At 37.2% G+C, this 22,293-nt stretch overlaps 4 protein-coding genes across 6 annotated transcripts; 2 read left to right on the plus strand and 2 right to left on the minus strand.

The window, feature by feature from the left end:
* Positions 1-24: 24 nt before the first annotated feature.
* Positions 25-22,112, plus strand: LOC132794134 (ribonuclease P protein subunit p25-like protein). 2 transcript variants are annotated; one of them, XM_060804397.1, is made up of 5 exons: positions 25-218; positions 20,991-21,108; positions 21,176-21,357; positions 21,426-21,542; positions 21,600-22,110. In XM_060804397.1, exons 2-5 carry the CDS (start codon positions 21,001-21,003, stop codon positions 21,808-21,810), a joined length of 618 nt encoding a protein of 205 aa, XP_060660380.1. In that variant the 5' UTR covers positions 25-218; positions 20,991-21,000; the 3' UTR covers positions 21,811-22,110. The 2 variants fall into 2 exon arrangements, with proteins under 2 accessions (XP_060660380.1, XP_060660382.1); XM_060804399.1 differs by lacking the exon at positions 25-218 and adding an exon at positions 20,908-20,926 and having other exon boundaries at positions 21,600-22,112.
* LOC132794122 (aromatic-L-amino-acid decarboxylase) lies at positions 418-4,596 on the minus strand. Its single transcript, XM_060804382.1, has 3 exons — positions 3,836-4,596; positions 1,684-2,788; positions 418-1,340 (listed from the first exon to the last, which is right to left on the minus strand). Exons 1-3 carry the CDS (start codon positions 3,963-3,965, stop codon positions 797-799), a joined length of 1,779 nt encoding a protein of 592 aa, XP_060660365.1. The 5' UTR covers positions 3,966-4,596; the 3' UTR covers positions 418-796.
* LOC132790338 (uncharacterized) lies at positions 7,532-8,657 on the plus strand. 2 transcript variants are annotated; one of them, XM_060798832.1, is made up of 3 exons: positions 7,532-7,642; positions 7,699-8,371; positions 8,426-8,657. In XM_060798832.1, exons 2-3 carry the CDS (start codon positions 7,755-7,757, stop codon positions 8,607-8,609), a joined length of 801 nt encoding a protein of 266 aa, XP_060654815.1. In that variant the 5' UTR covers positions 7,532-7,642; positions 7,699-7,754; the 3' UTR covers positions 8,610-8,657. The 2 variants fall into 2 exon arrangements, with proteins under 2 accessions (XP_060654815.1, XP_060654816.1); XM_060798833.1 differs by having other exon boundaries at positions 7,533-7,642; positions 7,699-8,367.
* On the minus strand, positions 9,776-17,122 carry LOC132791348 (tyrosine decarboxylase). The gene is made up of 8 exons (XM_060800222.1): positions 17,072-17,122; positions 16,485-16,693; positions 14,691-14,998; positions 14,197-14,631; positions 13,914-14,128; positions 12,113-12,239; positions 10,832-11,340; positions 9,776-10,249 (listed from the first exon to the last, which is right to left on the minus strand). The coding sequence occupies exons 2-8, from the start codon at positions 16,612-16,614 to the stop codon at positions 10,012-10,014; spliced, it is 1,962 nt and encodes a 653-aa protein (XP_060656205.1). The 5' UTR covers positions 16,615-16,693; positions 17,072-17,122; the 3' UTR covers positions 9,776-10,011.
* Positions 22,113-22,293: the final 181 nt, after the last annotated feature.

Consider the following 22,293-nt stretch of genomic DNA (forward strand, 5'->3'; position numbering starts at 1 on the left):
CGGCTATCGCATCGCGTCGTGCAGCTGTTTCATACATGTGATTGCTGCTTGTTTATTTTATTTGTTTGGTTTTTCAAAATAATTGCGTTATTATTAAATACTTCAAGTCACGTTTTACATTACGTGTTGAAGTGTGTGTGCGGCTCGCAAACGTTATTAAATCAAGTGCAAGTGGTTAGTGGTTTCTATTTGCAGCCACCGAATAATTCATCATTCGGGTAAGTGTGGCTTTTGTTTTTTTATTTATATTTTGTGAATTTCCAATACGACTCTGGTTAGTATAAATATAGCCGATTCTACGCATTTTATTTACTTTGGTTGCTCCTCTGTTGTTTGCTCTTTAAATGGTGATTGCACAAAGCAACTTGCATGCAAATTGTGCACGACCCAACTTAACGAAAAAAGTTTCGTTCAATAAACAGTCGGCATTGTTTTTGTTTTTGGTGTATATTTAAAAATGTGCATATCAAATGCTAAGTAAATGTTTATGTTTATAAATAAGTGGTTTTTGTTCATGAGCTTGGACTAAACATACAATGCATACAAAATGAACTTGTTGATTGTAGGTGTGGTGTGGTAATTAGGAACCCAACAATAAATTAAATGAAATTCAGCAGCGCAACTTAAAAATTAATACAAATTACATACAGTATATGTATGTTTATGTTAATACTCGGGTACGAGCAGCATTAAAATCATCAGATTTCTTTTTTTTAGGTACAGGCCTCATTTCAGCTCGAAACTAAAATATCGGTAATACTATCTACACGGGGAATCCCCCATTCCCATTCTTATTTCAATTGCTCGCCTCATCCGTATCAACATCCGAAATGTCCTTTAGTTTCGTAGTGTTGTTGTTATTATTATTATTATTGCTGTTGTTGTTGTTTTCATTATTTTCTGTTGCCTGCTGAAAGTTCTGTTGAATCGTCTTGGGATCCACCACCAAAATGGGCGTACATCCATCCATAAGGTGCTCGCTCTGACTCTGGAATTGTTCCCTCGATATGCTGCGTGTGAACGAGAAGCGCAGAGATTTGGTGCGGGTAAGCTTCTTCTTGATTGGTGGCTTGCCAGCCACTGGCATTGGCTCGGAACTTGTGCGTTCTGTTTCCGGTGTCGCCGGTGCCGAGCTGCTCTCCAATTGTGCATCACGGAGAATCTCCTCGGCAAAGCCTTTGATCTGACACCAGGCATCCAGAATGTCCTTCTCGGTGGCATGCTCGTAGGTGACACAGAAGCGGATCACATAGCGTCCATTGAACTTGGCTGGTGTCATGTGCATCTTGCCCGAGTGATTGATCTGGGCTAACAGCAGATGATTGGGTTCATCGCCAGTGCTGTAACGCAAATAAAAAGGAGAAGATGATGTATTGCTCAAAAGATTTGGTTAGGAAAAGCTGGTTTCCCCTATCATAAAGAAAATTGCATTCTACAGATTTCAATGCAGTATTTCATAGTCAAAATACCGCAAATTATTGAAGATTTACTATTTGAAGATGAAGTATGACTTAAAATATCGCAATTTATCAAGTCAGTTGAGGTTTTATAGGATGAATGCAAATTATTATTGAGTAACTAATTAATTTTCCTAAAGAAAGTGTAACTTTATGCTTTGATTATGCCTTAACTGATTATGCAATTCACTTGATACTGAAATGACTATGAAAACTTGACACTTACCGCATGCGGAAGCACACTAATCCCAGATGCACATCGTTGCGCACCTCGAAGCGTTCGTCCTTGCGCACCAACATCTCGAACTTCTTGGCCAGCACCATGTGATTGCGAATGTACTCCTGCAGTCCCTTGACGCCATATGTGCGGAAGACAAACCACAGTTTGAGGGCGCGGAAACGACGACTCAACGGGATGCCGTAGTGTCTGTAGTCGACGCCATTCAAGTGCTCGTGTCTCAGGTACAGGGGATTCACATTGAGTGCACTCTTCAGTGTCATCACATCGCGCACCCATAAAGCGGATGCATCAAAGTTGGTCAACAGGAGTTTATTGGGATTCGTATTGAAGGAATCGGCATATTCCAAGCCTGCGGAGAAGACACGCATCTCGGGCAAAATGAAAGAGTTGCCCGCATAGGCGCCATCGACGTGCAGCCAAATGCTGGACACCTGACGACACACCTTGCCAATGGCAGAGATGTCATCGAAGGCACAACCGCCCGTGGTGCCCACGGTGGCGACCACAAAGAATGGCGTCAGTCCGGCATTCACATCGTTCTTGATGGCCTGCTCCAGCAGATCCACACGCATCCTGCCACGCTCATCGGCATCGATGATGCGCAGCTTGACCAGCGCCATTTTGGTGGCCTTCTCGATGCTGGAGTGCGCCTCGCGACTGGCGTACGCAATGAGATTGGGCAAAAAGACGCTGTCATGGACGGTTGTCTGACCCTTCAGCTCGTTGATGGCACGAGCACGTGCCGTGATCAGTGAGACGAGGGCGCACTCGGAGGCGGAACCCTGTAGAGCACCGCCGCCAGTGCTGCCGGGTGCGTCTGAGATGAAGGCCTTGGGCAGACCCAATGCTTTGGCATACCAGTTCATCACAATCGTTTCGAGTTCGGCGGCAGCCGGGCAACTGGCCCAGCTGAAGCCAATGGAGCCGATGGCACTGCTCAGCATATCGCCGAGAACGGAGGGAAATGAGTTGCCCGATGGGAAGTAGGCGAAGAATTTCGGATGATTCCAGTGGACAACGCCTGGCATGATCTTTTGCTCAAAGTCCTCGAGCACATCTTTGAATGATTCGGGCGATTGGGGCGCGTCCGCTGTAAGGTAAACAAATGTGTAAAAAGGCGAAACTCAATTAGTTGGCCCTGGAACGTTACTATATATAGTAGTATATACATATATCTATATATTTTAGCGGCTATAAAGTTGCCGTTTATCCAGCGTACACATCAATATTTATAGTGAATTTGTTATTTTTGGCAGACACACAACATCTCAATCTTTATCTACTCTTCCACCTGAGGTGTGTCGATATACACGTATGTGTGCTCGAATGTTTTTGTTGGATTTTTCGCATAATTAATTGATTTGTTTAGTTGAACTATAGAGATATAGAGATTGCGGTATTTCAGCAGATGTAAATATTTATGCCAGCTAACTGTGCGCAATTCGCTTGAAATTCGCTTGAAAGCAACAAAAAACTCAATGAATCTCAGATCTCAAGTCAACTTCATGCCCCAAATTGTGCCCACGCCGAATTATTCACGGTTACTAGGTGCCCACATATGTATGTATTTTTTTTTTTATTGTGAGGGAGAGTGAGTGATCTCTATAAGTACTACTACTATTAGTAAGTATTGTTTGCTCACACACTGCAAAACAATTAGTCAACATGAATCCACAAGTTTCTGAAGAGCCTTTCGAGTTGTCCGTCTGTTCATCTGTTCATCTGTTCGACGGTTGTTCAACAATTTGCGTATTTTCACGATTTTTATTTTCTTACTTATTTTTGCACCTCTTTGACTATATATATTTCGTGTGAAGTGATATATTTATTTTCTCATTTTTCTTTTCTTTTTTCCCCCCTCGTTCCATGCTCGGCAAATTTGCTAATTTGTTTAGAAGCTTTAACTAATTGTTGTTTACAATTCATCACATGCATTTAATGAAATCTCAAGTTATTCACGTCTAAACAAAAATTTGCTTTTGCAAATTTGTTTTCAATGTTCGAAAATAGAGCAAAACTATTTTTGAATGAATATTTGTCGAGTTGCATTTACAAATTCCATTCAGAAAATAAATACATGTATTTGTAGTTGTAATTTGGATATTTACATGATTTAATAATGTCTGGAAATACATACCTGGCAATAGCTTTTTCAAATATCCGGGATTTAGCGTGGGCGCCACATCGCGTTCCTCGATATTGCTGCCATATTCGCATATGTAATCGATAACTTCCTTGCCGTATTTACGAAACTCTTCAACATTCATTATGGCAATTCTTTTTTATTTCTATTGCTTTAACACTTGACAAATTGATTAACACTTTTTGCTGACGCTTTAACACTAGTATGTTTCTTTGTCAATTCCTTTTTATGCTATAACACTCTTCTTCTTGCTTTCTCACTTTACACTTTAATCCGTTAATATGTTTTTATGTGTGTGTGTATGTATGTGTATCCACGTTGTGCTCGTTGCAGCTTCCTTTGCGCGAATGACTCGAACTTTGTTGCTGCATTCGTTTTTATATTCACATTCGCTCTCTTGAGCGAGCGAGCTTTGCTCTCCCAAATTGCCTTTGTCTCTCTCTCGCGCGCTCGCTCGCACGCCTCTAGTATTAACACCTGTAATTGTTGTTGCCAGTCAGTTTTTGACGCGAGTGTCTCGTGATTGTTGTCTTCTTTCTTGGGCGGCACTCAAATTATTTGACGTCGTCGTCATTGGTTGGATCGCTGGGAAACCCGCATTGCCATTTTGCTTGGTTCGCCTCAAGCCGCAGTTCTCTTCGTGCCTGTTTTTTTTGTGTGGGTCGCTTTAAGGTTTGTTACAAAAAAAACGTACAAAAATAAAATATAAATCTAACAAAAAACGAGAAAAAATCCCTATTTTGTTTGCCATAATTATATATTTCGAATGTGAAATGTAAAGTTATTCGTGCTGCGATGTGCAACTGATTAAGTCTTTATTAATAGCAAATTACAACTGGATATGTGTTTATAACTTTAATTGGATAAATTATAGATGAATCTCTGATTGTCATGACTATCATTATGCAAGGGTAGTTTTTACCGGGTAGTTGGGAATGTCTCGTAAGCACTTAACAACTCAGCACATTTTCATCTATGATTCAGATCAGTTAAAGCATATCATGCTCAAAATTGTGGTAGTTGGGAAAAGTCCGTTAGATAGAGTTTCATCTGTGAATCAGATTATAAGGAAATGAATAGTAGAAATTGTATTTGGAAAACTGGAAAAATCTCGTTCTCTGATTCAGAAGATTTTCAATAAAAAATAAACATTTTGTTGGGGGAAATCTGGAAAACTGCAACCTTCTGTGATTCAGATCGTTTGTTGGTATAGGTCAAATAATAACGCTAATTAACATTGCCAAATAAATAAAGCTTCAAGCTAATATGCAAATAGAATATTTCCTTAATTAGGAGGTAATTGCAATGATTACATTATTATTAAGAGATAGATATATTTAGCTTATTGCTTCTTAAGTATTCATCTAAAATAAACGTTTGATTAAAGTGTTCTTTGATGTGTTGCAAAATTAACTCAATTTCGTATTATTTTTGCGTTAAATAAACCTTTTTATAAAAAGATAATTTCACTTTATACTAAAAAAACTAAAAACTTATAATGATGACTATGAAAAATGGTTGAAAAATGTTAAGTAAGGTAAGTTAAGCAACACTTTAGATGATTATTCAATCTAGGGGCGGTTGCTCCTTCCTTCTTTATTTAACGTATTGATATATTAATTACAATCACCTAATGATAACTTAATTGAAATTAAATGATAATTCATTTTTGCTTCTAATCGATAAGTCACGTTAAGTTGAATCGCTCCTTCAAAGTTTTTTTTTTTTGCAAGAGAGCGAGTTCTTTGAGAATTTTAATTGCCTTTCTTCTTTTTTTTGATGGTTTGGTAATTTTTCGGGGAATTTTTGGTCAACTATTAGGGAACGTGCTGTGAATAGGCATTGGAGAATTAGTGGAGAGTGGATAACTAATTCTCAAAGGCGGCTTTTTGAATATGCGGCCAGATGCTGAGATACCTTTTTTTTTGGTGTGTGCTTATTTCTTGTTTGAGTGAGGGGAATCACTTTTAGCGCACATGGCAAATAATTGAGCAAATACAAAGTGTTGGCCAATATTGTTAACAGTTAACAAGCCGATGCCTGCCTGCATTTTACGATTGAATCCCCAACAAATATGACGAATCGCAAATGTGGCAACTATGTATGTGACGTAGTTTGCCACTTCAACGGATTCTCCAGAAAGAATAGAATGCAATGGAAAATGAGAAAAACCACAAATATTGCAATATATCAAAATGAAATTAATGCTCTTTGAGCTCTCACACTGTTTGAAATGGGCGTGTGAGTGGATGAATAAATTGAATGAATGAATGGAACTGCATTGTTTTCATTCGCCTTGAGGGGTGTGTGAGTCTGTGTGCTAATTAGCTTAGTAGTGTTAGGCGATAAGTGCTTATATAATCGACGCTAAAACATGGTCCAGAGTTCAAAAAACAATTGCCACCAGCTGCTGGCAGCAGTCAACTTCCAGTTGCCACCTAATGCCTAATCAATCAAGCGACAGGCTCAGCTGAGCAGAGCAGAGCATACAACAATAATCCAGCACGAGCAAAATTTGGTCGATCGAAGCTCGATTTGCAGCTGATTCATGCTGCGCACGCGCCTTTCTGATGGGCAAAGTGCGGGCCAGCAAAAGAGACATTGACAGCGAATGACTTGGCGATTATTGTTGTTGTTGGTGTTGGTGTTGGGATTGCTGTTAACCTGACTGACTGAGTGACTGACCAACTGGCGATCTTCTTTTGTCGGCTCGCTTCGCACTTCGCACCCAGCAGCGTTGCCCCGAAACTTTCATTCACAAGCCACGATCGCAAATGACGTCGTATATCTAAATATAGAGTTTTTGTATTCAGTTTACGCGGTCACACTTCAAAATGTTGTGTTGGCTCGTTGTTGTCCATCCGCCTTCCTTCATTCCGCCATCCGTCTCGAATCTTTAACCAAGTTGCGCTGCGTCTGCGTCTGGCTCATTAATTATGAGATTTGATGTAGTTGGCACGGCCAAACACCGAAATATCGAAATAACATGCGAATCGCTCATCATATGAATTATATTTTTTTTTTCGTTCTGTTTGAAATTTAAATTTCGCTTTCGTCATTGTCAACTGGCTTGACAACACAATACTAACACACTTATTGAATAATTTTAATCATATATTTCTGTCTTGGGTATTTCGGATTTTGCCTAATCACAACTTTGGCATTTCAAAGCGTTATATGCTAATTTCTCCCCATTAAGTTGCACAAAATGTGTCGATTCTTTCTTCACACTGTCTGCTCATGCTAACATATGATTTATTTCGGCTTTTATTTTATTGGCCCCTCATTTAATTTTATTTCTGACTGTTAATTGAAAAGTTTGTTTGTTGGCTATTGTATTTCATGATCGCCTGAAAGTCGTGAGTTAATTAATTCAACTGAAGAGCTTCAGTTCATGGGAAACGTTTAGTCAAAACGATGCGAGCTGTGATTTTATTAGGCTCGGATTTCAATCAGATTACAAGTATTTTGAATACTTGAAGTACGACAGCATTTGGCTGTTTCTATTCTTGGCCAATGACGATTTGATTGCCATGAAGAAGTGGATCAAAAAAGAGCTCGAAACTTGGTAAAAGATGATGCTTGCTGTATAGAATGTGTTTTAAAGGTCTAAGAAGTATCTTCTTATACGATTGATGCTTCAATTTTTACTTAGAAATTGCTTAAATTCTCATTAATGTCATTGAAAACTGGCTTTGCGCTATAATTCATTTCATACAATGAAAATATTGAACGCACATTTGTGCATATTTAATAAACTTTGCTTAGCATTGATTCCAACGCAATGCGAGCGATATTTTGGTAATATTTCATCACTTATCAATACTGAAATTCAGTTAATAATTGATCCTTTAAAGCGCTCTATTGATCTGCAGTTTTTTTGCAACTTTTCTTGGTGCAAAAAAGGTTGCCAATGGAAAAGTTGGGACTGCACAACAATTATAATGAGATTGTGAGGGATTTGATTAAGAATTGGGAATCTCCGATTGTGTATTTGCGTCAGCTTGGTTATCTGCCGAATGATTACGAAGATACATCGAAAATAAAACCCAATTTGGATGCGCTCATGAGTCGCATGGAGCGTGATGATGAACGCGACTCATTGCGACAAGAAGTGGACAAATCCAGGCAACATTTCTGTGGAGTGCAAGATGAGAAACTGAAGCAGAAGCGGGAGAATGCGAATGGCAACGAAGGCATCAAGTATCCCACTGTTGATCAGTTGTTGGCCATGAAGCAACCCTCTTTGGCCGTAGCTATGTCTGCGGCCAAAGTGGATGAGTTGATGCCCAAGCAGAAGGCAGCGGATCATCAAGCTGACGGCAGCAATGCTCAGTTGATGCTGCTCACGCAGCTGTTGGCAAAACAGCAGTCGGCTCAAGTACAGTCGGAGGTGAATCAAAAGTCTGAGGACTTTCTGCAACAGCTGGTGGCAAAGACAAGTCCTGTGGCTGTGGGTGTGGGTGGCATGCCACAAGTAGCCGCTGCGCCACAACAATTGGTAGGAGGAGATGCCAACGTGATGAGTAGGTACAATCTGCTTAAATCCTTAGATAAACTCGCTATTCATTCGTCTCCATGCAGTCGCCCGGTTGAGGCGCAATCTAAAGTTCAGATTGATGCACCACAATATCTAAATTGGGATATCGGCAGCAATAAACTGAAGCAAATCTCGCCGCTGGAGAAGAATGCATATGTGGACAAGCTGGTGCGCATCTATGTGAAAAAGCAAGAGACTCAAGGAGAACCGAAAAAATCTCTAATATAAACTTATATTTTATACATTTTTTTTTGTGGGTAAATTGCGTTGAGGCAAGTCTCTCGTTGTTGATTCATTGACTACGACGTCATGGCCATGGCATCATGCAGAAATTATGATTTGTTTATCGCGTAATTAGTCTACCAGAGCTCTGTGTGTGTGTGTGTGTGTGTGTGTGTGTGATTTTGCACGTAATTGTGGTAGTTGTGGCTAGAACAACATATGCCAGAGAAGGTCCAAAATAACACAATGCCTCAGTGAAACAACAAAGGAAATCATAAATCTTGCAAATAATCGGTAGGATAAGCATTTTGTATCTTTTAGTACGAATTTGTCATCATTGCTATTTCTATAATTATCGATCCATTCATGCCTTATGCCCACCGAAAAACTATGATGATAACACATATGATATAATCGCAATTTTAAATATGTTAAGGTTTGTTTGGCCTACTTTAAAGTATTTTTAATACTGTTTTTTTGATAAATAATAGAGTTTTGAAATTTAAAATTCCTAGAATTATTTTTAATATTTTTAATTAGCTAAAGCAAGAAAGTCACGGCCTGAGTTAAAAAAAAAATGAAAAAATGTACTGGCTAAATAATAATATGCCATAGAGTACTAAAAACAGCTGCAGTTGTTGTCTTCCATATCAAATTATAAATATAATATAATTGGTATATCAATATACTGTCATAGATTACTAAAAATATTTAAAAAATTATTAAAATGTATATTTTTGGTATATCAATACACTGCCTAAATACTAATATACCATAGGGAACTAAATATACCAAAAATATACGACAGTCATTTTTTGTTATATCAAATTATTTCTTGAATTTCAATAAAAACTAGAAAGTAGGAATTTTATTTAAAATATACTAAAATAATATACAGAAAAGTACTAAAATGCTAAAAAAAAAATCATGTATGGTATATCAATATACTTCTTAAATAGTAATATTTCATAGAGTCCTAAATATACCATCTAGACAGCTATTGTTTGCCATATAAAAATATTTCTTGATTAACTTTCAAGTTTTTTATTTGATCTCAAACAAATTTTCAGAGACTTTAGCTGTTACTGCGTGTGCCCATAAAAATTGTTCTGGCTTTTTCCGACGCTGACATTAATCAAATAGTTAAAAGAGCTGTTGAAACTGTGCATAAATCGCTATTTATTCGGTATACTGCATAAACATTAGATGATTTGAGCAACAAAATTTATGGCTAACAGAGAAAGGTGCTTGCATTTACTACATCAAATATTTATAGGGAAAAACAGTTATTATTAATTGTATATTGTATTTGTAAATTGGTCTAGAATTCAACTAGGCGCCACAGCTAAATGTGAAGAGCGCTTTTCAAATAGTTTTGCATAATTAATTAATTAAAGCGAGCAGAAATTCAATTGTGATTATCCCGAGCGGAAGATAATTTCCTTAGAACCATTGGCGATTTTCTTGGCGATTGTTGTTGCTGCTGCTGCTGCTGCTGTTGTTGTTGTTGTTGTTGTTGCTGTTGGAGAATAGATTGTTGTTGCACATTCACAAAGCCCGTCTCGTTCTCCGGCGATGGCGATGAGCCGGCGCCCGAATTGCGACGTGAAGACGAAGGTCGCACATTGGTGTCCAGGTGTCGGAAACTGTCAAAGCGGAAAATTAAATGAAAACTCTAGTTGAGCAAACAAGAAATTTGCAGTAAAACACTGTGAATCTAAAAAAAAAACTAAGAGAAAATCAAATTAAATGAATTGAGTATTTAAATAACTTTAAACATAATAATACAAAAGGGAGACAATTTAAATGGAATCGATTGCTTGAAATACAAAAGGAGAACGTTAAAATTTAAAAGTATCTTTAATAAAAGTAATAACATTTCTAAAATTAAAAAAGAATAGAGTTGATATTTTACATAGTTTAAATAATAAGTACAAACAAAAACATTTAAACGTAATACGATCAATTTTTATATCCGCTGTCTTTTCGTTTTAAATAACTTAAATATTAATAATGAAGCAAAATTAAGATGTAATAGAAATGGTTTTTGTAATTTTTAGTATTGTTAGCATTTGTAGAATTTATTTGGAAGCTGGATTACAAATATAATTGGAATTATAATACATGGTACATAGGAATTAAAAGTTATTAAATGAAGAGTATGGATTATACCAATATTTAGTGGCTTATAAAGTCCAAAATTTAGTCTTAAGACTCATTAGTCTTACCGCAAGGAGCAGTTGCTGCCCTTTTCCTCGTTGTTACTGTTGAAAAGAAACGCCAATGGCCAGGAGATCCAGGAGTTGTGATCCACCGAGCTCTGGGTGCGTATGATGGGTGCACTGCCTCGACTCACCACCGGCGATGGCAACTCCATGGATAGCTTCGGTGTGCCGGCCTTATTGATGGCCGGATTATAGATCTTGGGATCGCTGACCATGCGGACGAAGAACGAACGCTTCTGGGCCAAAGTGTCTTGTTTCTTGCGATTGATAATCTCGGTGATCTCGTCGTGTTGTTCCTTCTCCAGCAGCTCGTTGGCAAAGTCGACAATGGTGTCCCAGGCGTAGTCGATGTCCTCGCCGGTGGCATTCTGTGCCACCGCACAGAAGCGTATGATATAGCGTTCGTTGACGCTGGCGGGAACCATGTGCAACTTGCCCGACTCGTTGATGGCGCTGAGCAACTTCTCGTTGAGCTTGTCGCTGCCCTTGAGGCGAAAGCAAACCAGTCCAAGCTGCAGGAAATCCACAAAAGATAAAAACACGGGCCATTGTGATGTCGAGCATAATGAAAACACAATTCCATTGAAAACAAATCAAATGTGTCTGAACGAACGTTGCGTATACGCAATGTGAGTGCTCTATTACGTGTATTATGAATTACGTGAGTTGAAGCATTTCGGAAATGCGGAGGGCCAATTGAATGCGAGTTAACAAAACAAAACTCTGGCCCCCAAAGCAGCTGTCATGAATCACTTATTGTATTTTGGTCTTGTTTCTATTGCCAGCATTCGTTTTTTCTTTTTCTGTTTTCTGTTTGCGCCCCTCTCAATTTTGTATGGCAATTATGCCAAAACACTTCAATTACCAGATTTTTGCAGTGGCCGTTTCTCTTGGCATTTTTTGGCATGATATTCCGCACGTTTACTACTGCTTGGCTTCTTGGCTTTTGTTGGTGGGTGTGAAATAGTTTACGATGCGATCCAAGACAAATTTCATAATTTGATTTTTAGTCAAGTCAAAGTCAATGTCTAATGTCTATATATCTCTGGGTCTGGGTCTGTGTCTATGTGTGTCTGCATTTGCGTCAGCTCAACAATTTCCCCCGAAATAATACTTTGATAAATGTTTAACAAGCACAACAATCAACTACACACACACACAGACACACCCACACTCATCTAATAAAAACGAACACAAATTTATTGTTGTTTTTGCTTAAACGCATAAAAGTGCTTTGAACTCGTCTCATGATTGATTACGGTAAAAGCATTATATGTAACTCACCTTGACTTGATTACAAATCTCAAAGCGTTTATCTTTGAGCACCAGCTCCTCAAATCGTTTGGCCAGTTTGATATGGTGACGTATATAATGCTGTAGTCCGGATATTCCATAAGAGCGCAGCACAAACCTACGAGATTTACCAAAAAAAAAAAAAAAAATAACTCAATCAATCTATTTAAATAACGAATTTACTAAGCGATTATATCATGCCGTTACCAATTTATTTGAATACTAATTTATCTTGAAATATTTTGTAAAATTCTTGTGTTCGATCAGTGAAAATCTTTCAATTTTACTTTGCTAATTTACTGTATAAAATAACCATGATAGTAAAAAAGAATTTTAATACCATCCAATCATAATTCAAATTACAAAATAAATCAGTTCTTTCTTTTATGCTTTAAATTTCTTTAACTTCGGTTAATAGAAATAAAACTTTCAATCATGCGTTCATTTTGGCTTCCATAAAAGGAAATCAATTGACACCTCACGCTCTTTAAATTCGCCAAATATAATTATATTGTGTAGTATTGAGAGTTTTTCTCTGAATTCAATGAGTAATCACTTGTTTGCAGAGATTGACGACAAATTTTTTGGCAAAAAATTTGCCAAAAAGAATCTGTGTTGAATCCATGTGTCAAATTTATAGACTCCAGCGCCAGCTGTCAGTGGGAGATTGATGGGTTTGGGGCGTGTTCAAAGCTCAGGTTGTGGGCATCAGTTTGGCGCAAGATTTTGTTTTTACAACTAAATCGCATGCAAATAATAAAGGCAGGTGCTTCAAGTGAAGTGTGCTCTTCAAGCTAAGCAACATACTTGAAAGCCAAAAAAAAAAAAGAAAAGAAATATATTTGACAATAGTCAACAAAAAGTCATTCAGGCTTGACTCTTAAGGGTTTTCGGGCTTGCTGTTAGATGAGGTGTTTTTTTTTCACTTATTTTTTTTTCCATACTTATTTTGCTGTTTCGATTTTTGAATACCTGCTACCCATATGGTAGAAGGGTATTATAACTTTATGACGATAGGAAATTTATGTAACAGGATGAAGGAGGCATCTCCGACTATATATATACATATATATAATATATTTGATCAGCGTCTGTCTGTCTGTCTGTCCGCCCATAAGAACACTCAGATCTCAGAGACTATAAGAGATAGAGATATACATTTTTTCGACAGCACTTGTTATATTTGCACGCATATCAAGTTTGTTTCAAATTCAAAATCGATTAAAATCGAATAACAAGCGTAATTTGTAGCAATTTTTGGTACATCAAAAAATATCTGTATTATTATATAATATTAATGATTCCTAAAGTTAGTTGCGATCAGATAAAAATTGTAGAAGTTGCTTAAGAAATGCTTTTGTAAGAGCAAAAACACCTACTACAATCGGACCTTATACGCTTTGGCTGACAATCTGGTATATTTTGCACTATATGGTATATTTATTATATCAATATACCAAATGCATCCAGTAGAAGTTATATAGGAACTACTTTTGTATGGGCAAAAACGCCTACTACAATCGGGTCTTAGTTGCATTGGCTGACAATCTGGTATATTTTGCAACTTATGGTATATTTTTTTATGTATTACTATATCAATATACTTAAAGTTGCATTCTGTATATGTCCAATATTTTTGCGGTGTATTAACTTGGTATACTTTAAAAATAATTCCGCACTGTTTTACTATTATTCACAATGGGTAGCGGGTATTTCACAGTTGAGCAGACACAACTGTAGCTTTCTTACTTGTTTTGCGTTAGCTTTTTGCTTGTTTCGGGGCGCTACATACCACAGTTTCAGTGAACGAAAGCGACGACTGAGTGGAACTCCCCAATGACGATAGTCGATGGCCGCATCCGAGTAGCCGTGCTTGAGATATAGCGGATCCACAACCAGAGCTGATGTCAGACGGATGCGATCGCGCACCCAAAGCGTTGAGCAGTCAAAATTGGTCAGTAGCCATTTGTTGGGATTCGTATTGAATGAGTCGGCATATTCGATGCCCTGTTTTGTTTGGCGAAATGATTAGCATAAAAATTGACTTGCTGCACAGTTGACTGCGACTACAATACCTTGAGCAACGGCTTCAGCTCCGGACAGATGAAACTATTGCCAGCATACGCGGCATCCACGTGCAGCCAAACGCAGGGGAATTTCTTCAGCTCTTTGCCAATTTCGGGCAGATTGTCGAAGGCACAGGAGCCGGTAGTGCCCAGCGTGGTGGACACAAAGAACGGCACCAGTCCCTGCAGCTCATCCTCCTCCATGGCCTCGCAAATGGTCTGGCCACGGAGACTGGCGTTCTCATCCGGTTCGAGAATGCGCAGCTTCACAAAGCAAATCATCGCCGCCTTCTCCACACAACTGTGCGCCTCCTTGGAGCAATAGGCCATCAGCTTGGACAGCAAATGACCTTCCTCCACGAACGGATGCTGCGCCTTGAGACGCTTCAACGCTTGGGCGCGAGCTGCCAACATGGTGACCAACACACACTCCGACGCCGATGTCTAAACCAAAGTCTTGTAGTCAGCAGATACTTTTTGGGTTATTCCTTCGATCTTTTTACCTGTATCACACCACCGCCAGTGCTGCCCTCTTTGAGTGCGAGAAAGTGATCGGGCAATCCAATGGCCTTGCCCAGCCAATCGAGCACAATGGTCTCCAGTTCGGTGCACGCCGGACTCGCTGCCCAGGAGAAGCCAATGCAACCGATGCCATCGCCCAGCATATCGCCCAAGATCGAGGGGAACGAATTGCCCGCCGGGAAGTAGGCGTGGAATCTTGGATGCTGCCAATGCGTCACGCCTGGCATTATCTTATCCTCCACATCCACCATTATTTGATCCCAATCCTCTGGCTCTTGGGGTGCTTCAGCTGTTTAAATGAAACGGGAAAGTAGAAACGGGCATATTTGCTTTTAAATAATGGATAATAGAAGTAAATCAATAAATAAATCAATGCATAATTTGTGCACCTAGATATAGAAATAGGCAGAATAAATCAAAAAATGTATTTTTATAAGTTAAAAATTCACAATTTTCGTCAGCGCCTAAATTAGGCTGCAGCCGAAATGTTTAAACTTTTGTAAAAAGATCAAATGATAAATTGAGCGATATGTTTAAATATCTAAGGATTAATGTTTATAGATGTATTTTTATTTACAGTTTTTTCTTAAATATTCTTTGGCTAGCACACTGACTGAAAGGTTATTATTGAGATAGCTGCGAAAAATGATGTTTAATCAATAATCATTTTGAGCATAAATCTTTGTTATTTAAGAGAAATGCTAGCAATCGAATACATCTCTAGTATTTATTAATTAAAAATGGGTCAGCTCCTGTGAATAGACATATTTTCGACAATTTCGTCTTTATATGCGTAAAATATATTTACTTGAATTATTATTTTGATGTCTATTAGGTGACACTTGCAAGCAAACGCAATAAAGAATATAATTAAACAAATTTTCATTTTAAAGTTATCGAAGTGATGCCTTTAATCACAGATTTCATAGGGTAACAGTTAATTCGCAGGAAAACATTTTGTTATTTGACATATGATGATTGAAATATGATGACATATGATTAAAATGAACACTAAAGTATTTCTAAAGCAATGGCTGCAAAGCGTTTCTCTTCTCTTTACTGTGTTGCACTGGTTATACGAACAATATTTTCAAGTATGAACTTTGTTTTCCCCTGGTTAGGATAACTTACATATTTTGAACCATTTCACTTTAAAGCTATTTCACTCTTTAAAAAACAAAATTTGGATCAACATTGCTGTTCATTGTTTTCATTCATTGTGAAAGTGGTGTCCAAGAAAGCAATATATTTATCTAATGGTAGACTTATTTTGAATAACATTTTTAAAAAGTTGTAGGATATACAAAGCTGTATGAATTTGGGAAGTGTGTCAGACCTAAAACTTTTGTGGCGTTGTCCTACTTTAGAAACAGGTTGAAGTAATTAAGCAATAGCTTACAATATTGAGTTACATTCCAAAAATAACGAAAACTACAAAAAATATATGTATTAAATGTAATAAATCTTTATTAGACAAGAAAAATTGCAATCAACTTAGAATCGAGTATTTATTGTAGCATATATTTGGGCGCACCACTTAAAAACTAACACCTGAACTAAATAAGATTCGTTTATGGAATTAAAATGTTGAGAATAGAAAAACCAAATATTGAACTAGATACATATTTCTAAAATTATGAAAAGAGCCTAAAAATAAGTATATAGTAAAATTGATATATCTGCCAGTTCATGCTAAATTGCATTTCATGCTATAAATTTAATTGTGTGGAACTGTTGTGGCATTGAGATGGGGTATTCACCCGTCGGAAACTTACATGGTAACAGATGCCTCAGATAGCCGGGCTCCACGCTGGGCGTAACGCGCCGTTCGCCCAAGGTTTCCAGATAGTTGCAAATGTATTCGACCATTTCCACGCCACGTTTTCGAAATTCGGTGCTATCCATCGTTATTTGTTGTTGTTGTTGCTGCGTTTCTCTTTATACTTATAGTAGATTTATTTTTATAGTGCTCTCAATGAATCAACTAGTAGGCATGTTCCGGAAAATCATATAAGAAATACGAATGAAAACAAACAGATTAACAAGGCAAAATTTCGTTTATTTTGTTGTCAGTTAATTAAAGTGTTTATTGCAAAGTCTTTTGCAAGACGAATCACTTTGTAATTTATTTCCAACTAAAGTATAGTCGTTTTGTTTATATTTCTATGCACTTGTGATTGTGTTTTAACTTTTTTCGAAACGCGCAAATTTCACACACTAATTAAATAAAGTTAAGTTCTCCATTTTCTCAATTTTCGTTTCGCTTTTAAGCTTGTTGCTTTGATATCTTTATGGCTTGTTGATTTAATTGTTAATTGATGGTGTGGCAACTGCTGTTGCAACTATCACTGTGTGCACTTACTTATTGCCGCGACTGTGCGAACCGCTGGCCACGGATTGCAAACCTCAAATGATCCTGACTCTGCGGTTTGGCAAGGAGCTAAGCTCGGTTACTTGCTTTGCCATCGCCGTCGTCGTCGTCGTCACAGTCGCTGCCTTGGCATGTCTAATGAATGCATACTTCAACGAACCACCAACACAGAGGAGAGAGGGACAAAGCGGGGGGAAGACACAGAGTGGGTGCTGATACTCACAGCTTAGGGGGAGTTTGTGAAGCTGAGGAGCTGGGCTATTAAGGGTAGGGTGCTGCAAATAAATGAAATATTTGCGGAAGCACAGTGGTTGCAAAATAATTGAAGAGTAAGGAATATGATTAAAAATAAAATTGTATAAATAAAAAATTTATTCCATTCGTTAAATTTTAGCGATTAAAAAATATTGAGCACTTGCTTCAATTATAAACTACTTAAAAATTAAATTTTTAACTAATTTAGATATTATGAATAATGTAAAAATACATTAATATTTAATTTTAATTTTAATCTTAACCAATTTTGAATTAACAATCAATAACTCCGCTGCCAATATTTCATATCCTTTCAATCTATTTGTAAGTGTGTGAGTGTGTGCGAATAGTGGTATAAGTATGAATGCTGAACGGTGCGTGAAAATATGCAGCAGCCCTCACAAACATTTATTAGAGCTCTTTCAAAGTCGAGGATTACGTATACGCAAATCGAATTGAGGCAAGTGAGTCGAGTTCTCAACGCATGCTGTTGCATGTTTAGTAATTTTCCAGGCGTTGAGTGTGTCGCCCCTTTGATGTAATTTGATGTAATGCATTTAACCAAATGTATATAATGTTAATTTAAAGTACGTGTTTTTCTATTTATTTTATTGTTGTCACCAGACACTCACGAGTCCAACAAGTCACATACTCCTACATTCACACACACCCAGAGTCAGGATGCTGGCATCCTGTCCTTTTGCTTTCATGCCACACTCGTTTTATTAATAACTTCCGCACCAAATACAATTACACTAAGCAACAAAAAAAGGCGTTTGAAAGGAAGCTTTAATTAAACTCTTGAAGAATATGTATTTCTAATGATACCTAAGATGAACATGATTGAAGAAAATATTTTTAGCATCTTAAAATTCTTATAAAAAAAAAACTATTATAATGTTTAATCAAGTTACAATTTTTTATTTGATAAATAGTAATGTGATAATGATAAAGATTTAATAAATAATAATGAATAAATTGTTATTTTTGTTTGACAACAACTGAAAATTTGTTGAAAGTTTGTATCACAGAAATTTCATTTAGAAACTAATGCCTTAATAAATTACATATGTATTTCAAAAGGCAAGTTTAAAAATCCCTTTAAATTGTAAATAACAAATTTCTTCCTTAATAAATGAGCATGGTTATAAATATGAATTTTTGAAGTGCACGATGATAAAAACATTTTATTTTTAGCTTTGTATCTATATTTGTTTGACTATAGCTGAAAATTTGTGTTTCACAGAAATTACATTTGAAAATTAACGCCTCAAATAAGTTTTGAAAGTTTACATAAAGAAATTAATTCTAAAAATGATTCCTTAAGGTAATAATATTTCATATAGTGGAATGAAAAGAGTTAGTTTGATTAGAAATAAAAGATTTACAAGAAAATATCGCCATTAATATTAAACTAAAATCATTTAATGTGTTTTAAAATTTTTTATTGTAAGAATGAATTAATTATTTTATTTTATTTAAATTTTAAAAAAATGTTGATTTAATAATCAATAACTGTGCTATTATTAAATTCATATAAAAAGCATTAAACATTATTTATTTTGTACTTCACAAGCTTATAAGTTATTGTGCTAGTCTTTTATTTCATTTGTTTTAACTGACAATATTTGAAAACTACAGAAATTATGGTTACAGTATATAATTAGTTCAGTAATTGGGGAACCGAGATAAATTAATAATGAATGCATTACAAAATCTGGCCAATTATTTAAGTAATTACTTAATATTTATTGAAATCAAGCAATGCAATTAAGCTTGGTATGCATGGTAAATTATTTAATGAATTGCTTTTGAATATATCAAAATGATGAGACCTGTTGCGCTGTGTTGTTCAGAGATAACGTACTTGATAAGAATGACGACGATGTCAGAGATGATGATGATGTTCCCTCTGCTTGCGATGATGATGATGAGCGATGACGATGTCGAGCGATGATGACGATGACGTTCTCAATGAGACAGTCAGAGAGCGCCTGTCATTTGGTATTTTGAAGGCATTCCTCGGTAACATTCCAAAACAGCGCCTCCCTTCTCTTCTCCTCTCTTCACCACCATCGCATCGCTTGCTTTCTTTCTATTTCTGCTGCATTGAATCTTGGAATTGTCTGCGTTTTCATCGCTCTATGGGACGATACGATAATTGTCTATGTGGGGTATATTCTTTTTTTTTTGCTGGGGTGTCTATGCGTGTGTGGGCGTACGGGGGAAAGTGGGCGTGTGACTGGGTCATGGCATGCCGCCTACAGCCACAATTCAGTGAAAAGTTCATTAATAAACTTTCGTTAGCCGAGCTGCTTGCTGCCTGTCGAATTCAGAGTATATTCTGCACTCCCCCACTCTTCGCCTTTTGCCCCCCTCTTTCTTCAATCTTCTCGACTAAATGTTGTTTAGCTTCAACAAGTGGCATGCCTCGTTTCATTGTGGGGGGGGGGGCAAGTGTTGGGGGTGCTGTTTGCTTCCGTTGTCCTCGCTTTTGGTTGTCAGCCTTGTTGTTGTCTAGAGACCCGACACCACCAGAAATTTTATTTAATAGGAAATTTCTGCTGCAGCCGCGCGCATTTAATTGCTGTAGAAATGCTTTTTTATTGACTTTTACTTGAACTCCCCCCTGCTCATGGCGCTGTAACGACAAAGTAAATTGGTTCTAGCAAAGCGTTTGACCCTAGCTGGAAAATTATTGACATGTAGTCATTACTAGACAATGACTAAAATTTAACTATTAGTAAATGGTACAAAAAAGTTTAAGGGTTCCAAACAACTTAATATAGTTCTCATCTAACAAATTATTTACCTATATGATACTTAAATTGGAAGTGAACTAAAATGTATTTACAAACTAGCTTCATAATTTTTCGCATAAAATAAAATAAATTATTTTGCATTTAAGAGAAAACGAAAAGAATGGAAATAATGTTTTCTTTTTCCTTTATGAAGTTTAATTTAATATTTGCTTGAAATGGTTTGAAATTTCAACATTCATGAAAGAGACTTACTGCCAGTTCATTTGGCACTAAACACAAATTTTGTTCAGGCCACGTTGAATTTTTCGCTTAAGCTGAATAACAACATGTTTTCTGTTGATAAGTAAAAGATTTAAACCAGTATTTTTTTTTTTAATTTTATTAATTACTTTATTTTATAATTGAAAACTGACTGTTTGAAAAATTATGTAGGTTCATTAGAAATCGTTTCACTTAGTGGCCTATTTTTTAGTTCCAGTTAAAGTCGTTAAGTAAAGCCTGAATATATTTAGATTTATTTATTTATTGAAATATAAGTAGCTCTTCAGAATTTCGTTTAAGCCGAAGCTAAACGTTTTGTGGGGTTTTGTGTGAATGAGATTGGAATCGGAGGGGGAATGAGACAGTGACTCGTTCTCGTCTCATAAAGCGGCAATTATTCAATTTGCAGCGACTGTCGTGGCAATAACTGCGCAAGACAGTTTACGAGTGGATTGGATGGGGCACTCAGGTTTCCTTTTCAGCAACGACTACGGCAATTCCATAGCATAGTTCTACAGATTTTTGCAGCTCTCTTCCCAACACTCGTGTTGTTCAATTCTGGTTCAAGGTTATTCGCCGGAGGCAAACAAAAATGCAAGCACTAATCAAGTTGTTGCCTTTAATCTTTGCAGCTGCCTCAAAATGATGAACTACCGCAAGGCCGAGAATGTGGAGCAGGAGCTGACCAAAAGTGATTTACCCTTTGAGCATTGCCTGGCCAGCAATCAAAAGGATTTCCTCTGGATGCAAGTAAGTCAAGAAGAACTTTATCTCTCAAGGCAGTTTAATAATTTTGTTTTTATAATTTCTTTCAAAGGTCAACGGCGGCACCAAGCTGAGCAATGTGATTGGCTATGCACAATCCGCGCTGGAGAAGGGCGAATATCGCAGCGTAGTCTGGAGCGGCTCCGGTGGCGGTGTCATCAAGGTTGTCTCCTGTGCCGAGGTATTCAAGCGCAGTCTGTCGCTCTATCAGATCAGTCGCATGTCCTACAAAAAGTATGCACGATCCTAAAATCGATTTAGATAGCAGCAAGTTAAGTCTCTTCTTTAAATCTCTTTTGCAGCGTTGAGGAGCACTGGAAGCCCATAACGGAGGGGCTGGAAGATATCGTTGTGAAACGCCAAATACCCATGCTGCACATACTCCAAAGTCTAGATCCGTTTCCCGAGAGCGTGGAGAAGTAAGATTCTATCTAAACATTATTCACTTTGTGCTCTTAACTTCTATTTATTTATAGCGTACAGAATCCCAATACGTTGAGCGATTTTTGGCGATTCGAGGATCAACTGTCTGCCAATGGAACTAAGCCAAATGCTGGCCGGGGCAAGAAACGCACTCGACCTGAGCGAAGCCATAAACCGCAACAACCACAAGGAGAACAATTACAGCAGCAGCAACAGCATCGGGAGGCAGCAAGTCAATCTGTCATTGACAGCGGACACGGCTAATTGCCGTTTGTCAACCTCATCTAATCAGTTAATACATCCATCACGAGCTACACTATTTCACAACATTGTACAAGGGCTATGGCTAATGATAAGAGATCAAGTAACTCCATATTACAAAGAGTTCGGTATAGACGAACGTCGAAATACACTGCACAAAGTGTAATACTATTAAAGAGAGCAGTTGCAATATAAATTTGTAACTGAAAAAACGAAATGACTTTGCTTTTGTATATGCGATGGATCTTATAATCTTATTCATTCAACTATTGTTAGTTTGTATGTTGAACATATTAATAATTTATTCATTCTTTGACATAATGTAATCTGTATTAAAAATGAGCATACTGATTAAGCAGATAAATTTGTAATGCCGTTGTCTAAATCATTAAAAATGAGATAATATCAGGGAAAAAGGATTCTTTTTAAACCAAATTTTGAGCACTATGCCTGTTATAATTTTACCTGCAAATTTATCAACCCCTC

This window comes from Drosophila nasuta, chromosome 3, assembly GCF_023558535.2.
Source record: "Drosophila nasuta strain 15112-1781.00 chromosome 3, ASM2355853v1, whole genome shotgun sequence".
Taxonomy (NCBI): Eukaryota; Metazoa; Arthropoda; class Insecta; order Diptera; family Drosophilidae; genus Drosophila; species Drosophila nasuta.

What these genes read in the sequence shown, in the direction of transcription:
- LOC132794134 (XM_060804397.1), top strand. Translation starts at nt 21,001, where the DNA reads ATGATGAACTACCGCAAGGCCGAGAATGTGGAGCAGGAGCTGACCAAA. An exon ending in AGGATTTCCTCTGGATGCAA is followed by an intron (nt 21,109 to 21,175) that starts GTAAGTCAAGAA and finishes TTTCTTTCAAAG; the next exon opens with GTCAACGGCGGCACCAAGCT. An exon ending in TTTCCCGAGAGCGTGGAGAA is followed by an intron (nt 21,543 to 21,599) that starts GTAAGATTCTAT and finishes ATTTATTTATAG; the next exon opens with CGTACAGAATCCCAATACGT.
- LOC132794122 (XM_060804382.1), bottom strand. Translation starts at nt 3,965, where the DNA reads ATGAATGTTGAAGAGTTTCGTAAATACGGCAAGGAAGTTATCGATTAC. An exon ending in TTTGAAAAAGCTATTGCCAG is followed by an intron (nt 2,789 to 3,835) that starts GTATGTATTTCC and finishes TTTACCTTACAG; the next exon opens with CGGACGCGCCCCAATCGCCC. An exon ending in TTAGTGTGCTTCCGCATGCG is followed by an intron (nt 1,341 to 1,683) that starts GTAAGTGTCAAG and finishes TTTGCGTTACAG; the next exon opens with CACTGGCGATGAACCCAATC.
- LOC132790338 (XM_060798832.1), top strand. Translation starts at nt 7,755, where the DNA reads ATGGAAAAGTTGGGACTGCACAACAATTATAATGAGATTGTGAGGGAT. An exon ending in GATGCCAACGTGATGAGTAG is followed by an intron (nt 8,372 to 8,425) that starts GTACAATCTGCT and finishes GTCTCCATGCAG; the next exon opens with TCGCCCGGTTGAGGCGCAAT.
- LOC132791348 (XM_060800222.1), bottom strand. Translation starts at nt 16,614, where the DNA reads ATGGATAGCACCGAATTTCGAAAACGTGGCGTGGAAATGGTCGAATAC. An exon ending in TTTCGTTCACTGAAACTGTG is followed by an intron (nt 12,240 to 13,913) that starts GTATGTAGCGCC and finishes TAAATCTCGTAG; the next exon opens with GTTTGTGCTGCGCTCTTATG. An exon ending in GGCAGCAACTGCTCCTTGCG is followed by an intron (nt 10,250 to 10,831) that starts GTAAGACTAATG and finishes CCGCTTTGACAG; the next exon opens with TTTCCGACACCTGGACACCA.